This window comes from Acomys russatus, chromosome 26 (assembly GCF_903995435.1).
Source record: "Acomys russatus chromosome 26, mAcoRus1.1, whole genome shotgun sequence".
In the NCBI taxonomy this organism is placed as follows: domain Eukaryota; kingdom Metazoa; phylum Chordata; class Mammalia; order Rodentia; family Muridae; genus Acomys; species Acomys russatus.
This window is the reverse complement of record NC_067162.1, coordinates 44,372,669-44,379,712: the sequence shown is the minus strand read 5'-3', so window position 1 is coordinate 44,379,712 and position 7,044 is coordinate 44,372,669. Positions and strand designations below refer to the sequence as shown.

General features: G+C 50.1%; 1 protein-coding gene across 4 annotated transcripts in view; it reads right to left on the bottom strand.

Annotated features, from left to right (window-relative positions):
- Window positions 1-365: 365 nt before the first annotated feature.
- Usp10 (ubiquitin specific peptidase 10) overlaps window positions 366-7,044 on the bottom strand; it is a 54,739-nt gene continuing 48,060 nt past the window's right edge. For 3 of the 4 annotated variants that reach the window (XM_051168883.1, XM_051168881.1, XM_051168880.1), the window contains 4 exons: window positions 5,129-5,294; window positions 3,458-3,602; window positions 1,696-1,761; window positions 366-1,370 (listed from right to left, as the gene is read on the bottom strand). In XM_051168883.1, the coding sequence (XP_051024840.1) occupies window positions 1,183-1,370; window positions 1,696-1,761; window positions 3,458-3,602; window positions 5,129-5,294 (565 nt within the window). In that variant the 3' untranslated portion in view covers window positions 366-1,182. The remainder of the gene's footprint in view (window positions 1,371-1,695; window positions 1,762-3,457; window positions 3,603-5,128; window positions 5,295-7,044) is intronic. The other variant, XM_051168882.1, reaches the window with a different exon arrangement.

Below are 7,044 nucleotides of genomic sequence, written 5' to 3'. Positions count from 1 at the left end.
TGGAGTCCCTTTGCCTGTCAACCAGTTTCCAGAATGCATAGGAGCCACCTAAGTTCCACATCTTCACAGGAAGCTGAGCAGTCACTGCCACATCACAGGGGGTGGCTCATGGCAAAAGGTTTCATCCCACTGCAAGCCCTGCCCTGTGGCGCCCAGAACACGGGGCCACAAACACAGCAGACTTCCTGTTGCTGGTGGCCTCTTCTTCATCTCTGCCAGGAGCTGAGGGGCAGCATCAGAAATGCTCTGTAAGATCTGGCCTTGACCTGCGGTAGGATCAGAGTGAGCAAAACTGAGTCCCCTCCCACAACAGCAGGCACACTAAGCCAGCACAGCCAGAGTCCAGGCTGAGCAGGGGCTGACCACACGAACCACCACATACAGCTTTAAACCAACTTTGTGATCTTTATTGACGGTGACAACTTTATACTCCTAGGAATCACTATACTGTGTACAACTAGGGACATGGCATCAGAGAGGCGTGGCAGGAGATTACATAGCAGACATTGGGAAATGTCAATCTTCATTATTTTGCCCACGTTTCTTCATGTGTACACAGAGCATGAATGCGATTTGAAATCTTTTCATGGTATTAAAGTTACAATCACCACCCCTGTAGCCTGACGTCTGCACCCCATATGTCTGACCCGCAGTGTATACGTCAGCAGTTTTCATCTCACAGTTGTTAAAATGTGTTTCCTATTAGGAACCAGCAACATATTTTTTTATTTATTTCTTTTTGAAGAACTATCTCATCTCTGATAACTGGCTCATTTTTATCATTTATCAAAAACTAAAGGGTAAAGGAGGAAAGTGTGATGAATTAAAAAAATTATTTTTTAAGGAAAGATAAAATTCATTTTCACAAATTTACAAGAGCTGCTGGTGCGGGACTTATTCCACTATGCGATCAGACTGGGACACAGTGCAAGCGCCTCCTCCGCGCAGGAGCCGAGGTCCTCAGAAGCACTGGCTCTCGGGTACTCCTCCATCAACAACAGTCCAGTCTTTGAAGCTGAGTCAGCATGGGCTGCACTGTGCAGACCCCAGACATGTCCTGTCCTCGCAGCCCATGGTCACAGAGGAGGCCCCTCTCCACAGAGCCACTAGAGAGGTGGGTAGTGAGTGAGTTGGGAGTTGGAGGAAGCAGCGTCAGGCACACACACAGGCACACGGGCACGGCTACAGCAGGTCCACACGGCGGTAATACAGGAGGTAGGCTGTGCGGTCAGCAGTTGGCTTCACCACCTGGTACTGGTTAATAACCTTGACTGTTTGGTCATCAATTCGCAGCCAGCCATTAAGCCCAATCTGGAAGACGTCTGTAGTGTAGTGGCCGCCTGTGGCGCTGTTGCCATGATGGTAGACCACTAGAAGACACAGCAGCAGCAGCAGCAGCCCATGAGAAACCCATGAGAAACGCTGACCCCACTGCCAGCACCCATCCAATCATCCCCAAGGCAGGCGCCTCAGCCGGGGCCTGCAGGTCGCTGACTCTGGCAGACACTCACACGCTGTGAGGACCCTCCCTTATGTCAGCCCCAATTCAGGGCAAAACCGGTCCCAAATGCTTCCTGGAAAATCCAAGCTCTCCAGGAGGCACATTCTGGGCCAGTGTGCTCCCTTGGGGTTTGGCCTAGGACATACAGACTCGCTGCTCACTGTGTCTGAGGGACAGTGGGCAAACATACCCACCTGCAAACAGCCTGTAGGTTCTGTGGCATTTAAAATTCTTATTTTTGACTCCTGGAGAAAGCAGTTCTGAAAAACAAAACAGCAACACTTCAGCAAAATCTTTGCAGAACAGCAGCACTGGCTGCGACAGCCTCCACCGAACAACGCCCACACCTCTTCGAGGGTCAGAGGCTGGATGGACAGGCCGCGGCCCAGAGCTGTGTCACAACAGAGCCGGAAGGTATAGACAGGCATGGGGCAGGAGGCAACAGCACACCCAGCTCCTGCACTAGGAGGCAGGATCTAGGTACACAGTGGTAGGACAAGAGGAGGATCTCCCCAAGGTCAGGAAAGGACGCTGCTGCCTTTCTCCTCCCCAGACCCCTGCACTGCAGGACTGCCTGGGCTTGCACATTCCCTGAGTTAGGCTCCAGCTCCGTCTAAGGAAAAAATGGAGGGCAGCAGTGAGACGGCTCCCCAGGTAAAGGTTCTTGCTACGGAAGCCGAGTGTCCCCAGTTCTATGACCAGATCCCAAATAAAAGGTGAGAGCTGACCTCTGAGCCCACATGGGCGCTTCGGCATGCCTGCCTACCCACACATCACAACACAAAACACATACATAACCCTTTAGCAAACAAAAGGTTGCCTTCAGCCTGTATTGTAGTAGAGTTCTGGTCTCTTGGAGTCTTCCAAACACGCGGTCAGAGCTGGGTGGAGACAGCTCAGTGGCTACTCTTGCAGAGGATGAGGGTCCAGCTCCCCGTACCCACACGGTGGCCCACAGCCACCCACAACTCCATTTCTGGGGGATCTGACAAGCTCTTCTGGTATCTGGGGGCACCAGGCAGGTACGCGGTACAAATACATGTAGATAAACAATTATATACTTTTTTTTTTTGGTGTGGGAAGGGAGGGGTGAGACAGGGTTTGTCTGTGTTAGCCTTGCCTGTCTTGGACTTGCTTTGTAGACCAAGCTGGCCTTGAACTCACAGTGAGCGATCTGCCTGCCTCTGCCTTCCAAGTGTTGAGATTTAAGGCATGAGCCACCATGCCTGGCTTACATACAATTTTTTTCAAAAGTTTAGATGAAAACAATGTGTTGTCACTGTTGAGTGACAGGGGCTCATAGAAGGCTGCGCTCAGCACATTGCTGTGCAGCGCCATGTATCTCACTGTCTAGGGGCAGAAGGCATGCACTGCCAGTACCAGCTGCTGCCTATAGCTGCTCTTCTACTTTTCTGATCTAGTCAAATCATGTTTTGTTTCAGTTTTGTCTCTATCTATGCTGGGCACAGGCACATATCTTTAATGCCAGCACTCAGGAAGCTGAGACAGGCAGATCTTGGTAAGAGCTCATGGCCATTATAGAGTGAGCTCCAGGCCAGCCTGCACTTACTGCATTAATAGTGAGACCCTGCCTTAAAACACAAACACTAAAGTAAACCAAAATATAAAACAAAATAGTAGCTGGAGACAGGGCTCAGTGGTTAATGCTGGCTACTCTTTCAGATGACCTGGGTTTGATTACTACCGCGGCAGCTGATAGCCATCTGTGCCTCCAACCCCAGGGGACTCAGCGGCCTCTTCTGGCCTCCACTAGCAGCAGCCATGCACACAGGGCACAACCATACTGCAAGCAAAACACCCCTGAATCAAATTTTAAAATAGGACTACTTCTCTAACGAGAACTTCAGTATAAAACCACAGATGTCAGTAAGTTTAAAATGGAAAGAGCCCTGACTGGGCCTGTCGGGGCCCTGCAGTGCATGGGGCCAGCGTTACCTCGGCTGATCTCCAAGTCCACAGGGTAGTCAATGTTCTTGACCAGCTTCTGACACCCACCCGTCTTCTCATAGACGAAGCGCTTCAGGTGCAGCACAAGGACAGGGGGCAGCTTTTCCAGAGTCACTCTGCGGCTCACTTCAACCTGTGACAAAGTGGCTGGGGCTCACAGGCCTGCTTGGCTGCAGCAGCACCCTGAGGGGCTCCCCAGCCATACCCACACCCCTACAGACACCTGCCAAAGCACCCATCTGTGGCCTCCAAGTGAAGACCTTGGCTCTATAGTGATAAACTGGCTAAGAACACAGTGACTAAGCAAAGGCTGGAACTGGCACGTACCAGCCTGTCCTTTCACTCTCATTCATAAGCCTACCCAGCATCTTTCTCCAAACACACATTTGAGTAACCCTGAAGCCATCTGTCCCTGTAACTGGCTTGTGGTTCTGTTATCACGCCCCTCTAGTTCTTTTACAGTCTTTAGGAAGCACTAACTACATGTGACGGAGGAATTCCCAGGAGAGCACGGAATGATCTTCCTGCCCACGCAGCACTGTTCCCAGGCTCTGCCTAGAGCTAGTGTTTGTTTTCTTTTTCTCCAAGAAATCTATCTTCAGTCGGTCAGTCCTTCCCTGGAAGCCTCATGGTTTACACGAAGAGAAAGAGAATCTAAGTAATCATTTGAAAGACAGCAATCCACCTCTGCAGAGTCACAGCGACAGGCTGAAGCAGCCGCCCCACACGGAAGCCTCTGCTGCCCTCTCTTGCACAAAGGCCCTCGGCAGGCTCTTCTGACTCAGGCTGGCGACCAGGCCTCCTCCTCCCGCTCCTACTACTTTACCTGTTTTAAACAAAGCCAACCACCAGAGCCAAATCAGACATGCTGGAGCCCTAGGCCCTCCTCTGCAGATCCCCAGAGCATGGCACGGCCTAGGGCAGGAGGCCTCAGAGGCCGCTGCAGGTGGGTTTTCTTCTCTACTCAGTGCACGAGTCACAGGAGGACATTTCCTGAAGACAGGATTGTGCTGGGACCTTTTTTAAAAATCATGTAGCTGTTACACTCCACTAGGAGTTCACAGCTTTCCAATGCCAGGACCTCTTCAAAAAAGTGGTGCCCTAACCAGGCAGGCATTCAACCTTGCCAAGACTGCAATGCCAGGCCAGAAAAGGCATGCTAGAGAAGATGGCCTCCGATGCAGAGCCGGAGAGCAGGCACAGGCCAGACTCTGGCTTCTCCCCACAAGCTCGTAGCTGCTCAGGATAGGGACTCAAGACTTTCTCCTCGTCCACTCACATCCAAGAGAAGCGTGCATCTGAAAAGTCTGTCTGTCTGTCAGTGCCCCTAACGATCTGCGATCTTGCAACACAGATGTGCCCGGAACCGCCTTCGCACCCTAACTCAGCCTCTGCTGGAAATCAGCTGACTTCAGGGTCCCAGAGTAAGTCCCAGAAAATGAAATGCAGAGTGGGATCGGGGACAGAAGGGAGACATTTCCGTGGGTCACAAGAGCCGGGGGCACAGCTGCTGGACCATCTGTTTCAACTGGTCCATCCTGAAAATCTGGGGCTTTTCAGTAAAGTAACTGGCGTGAGAGGTGGTTTTAAGTCAGCTTCTTTCATCTGAGCTCTGCTCTGTCCAAGCATGTAAGGGCTCCTGGCCAGCTGTGAACATACCTCCTGCTTGGTTTTGGTGGTGTAACCTTGGACAGCCTCTCTCGCCACCAAGCTTTCCAATGCATCCTGGACTGTGCGTATCTTGTCAGACTGGATATCCAACTGCAGTGTGAAAAATGGCTGCAAAGTGGCAGACTCTTTGGAGCTCTGCTGGTAAACCACAGACCTAAGAATTGCAATGAAAAACAGAAGAGATGTAAGAGGCCACTCTGTGTCACTTTCCCTAAAGATTAAAAAACAGAGAAGGAATAAACACTCAAAATAAGTTTATTCAGTATCACTCCCAGAAGACCAGAGACAACAGAAAAGCCAAAACCACCCTGATTTAAAAATAACTCCGCTGACTACCAGCTTCTGTGATTAGCAACTGTTCCTGTGTGTTTTCAGCTTAACTCAGATGGTTCAACTTCCAAATTCTTCACTTGCACACCTGAGTACAGTGTGTAGCAGCTACTAAATTCGCCCACCTGGAAGGCTTTAACAGAGCACACAGCCTGTTCTAATGAGATGGAGGAAAACCCCAGGGGGAACAGGGCTTTTAATGCTGCTTTCAGTCTATAAAAACAACAGGAGGAGGAATGGGAGCAAGCTGAGGATAATAAAAACCATGTTAGCAATCCAGAAGAGAGGCAACTGGCCTTGTGGGTAGGGCACCGACTCAACTTTTCTTAGTTGTTGTTTTCCTTCATTTTTCTGTTTTTAAGTTCTTCTGAGTAAAAACTGTAAGCCCATCTCATCTCATTTAACCTCTTCCAGGAAACACTCTGAGATTCAATAAAAGACCTTGCTTGTGCAGCCTGGTGTCCTGGTTTATGAGAGAGTAAAGCTGGTGAGAGGTGACTTGGACTCCACATGACAGACACCATGAGAACCAGCTGAAATCCTTTCTGTCAGGTCTAATGCCCCAACCTTCCTTTGGAATATGAAGACGACTGATGGTCCTTCGGTTCCAAAACTTTAATGAAAGTAAAGCTGGGCAGTAGTGGCGTACCCCCTTTAATCCTAGCATTCCAGAAGCAGAGAAAGGTGGATCTGAGTTCAAGGCCATCCTGGTCTACAGAGTACGTTCCAGGCCGGCCAGGGCTACTCGGAGAAACCACCTTCTAAAACCAAAACAAAGTGCAGAAACAAGACTCTCTTGACTCCACAGTCCTAAATTTTATAAGAAAAGGGGGGAGAGTGTTTCTCTAGGGAAAAAAAAACAAGAAACAAACAAACAAACAAACAAACAAACAAAAAAAAACGTGCAAAAAGACTGAATAACAGGAGGGTCTCTTGTCAGAATCAACAGTCTTATTCTGTCTTAAAAGCAGTCAGGCCATCAGAACTCTATCAGCCAGGCACTTGGAAGGCTAAAGCAGGAGGAACGCCATGAGTTTAGTCAGCAAGGGCAACTACAGAGATCCTGCCTTAAATAATCCTTGTCTAGACTTGGGAGTGGCTGGGACAGAGCATGCCTGCTGGTGTGAAAGAGGCCCCGTTCTAACCTCAGCACCGCACAACAGGCCAGGTCCCTGTAATCCCAGCACCTGGGAGGTAGAGGAGCGAGGATCAGAACTCAGTCATCCTTAGATGTGGCTATACCTCCACTGCTGAGCTCACGGCCAGGCCAGCGTACATAAGACCCTGACTAAAATAATAAATAACAACAACAGTAATTCCTTATCTCTGCTTTTAAAGACAATGAACTTCAACACAAAGACCTTCCCCCACCCACTGGGACAGGCACCCCACAGAGGTTGGCTGGGGCAAGCAACCATGACAGCAATTTCTCGGGGGGGGGGGGGGGGGGGGGGGGGATTTGGTTTTCCTGCCATCGCTCCTAGGCACACCTGAGATCTGTCATGCTGGCTGTGGCCCTACAGCTCATATTGCCCTTAGTGCAAAGGATGTGCTGTGGCAGCCTGAACTCTCAT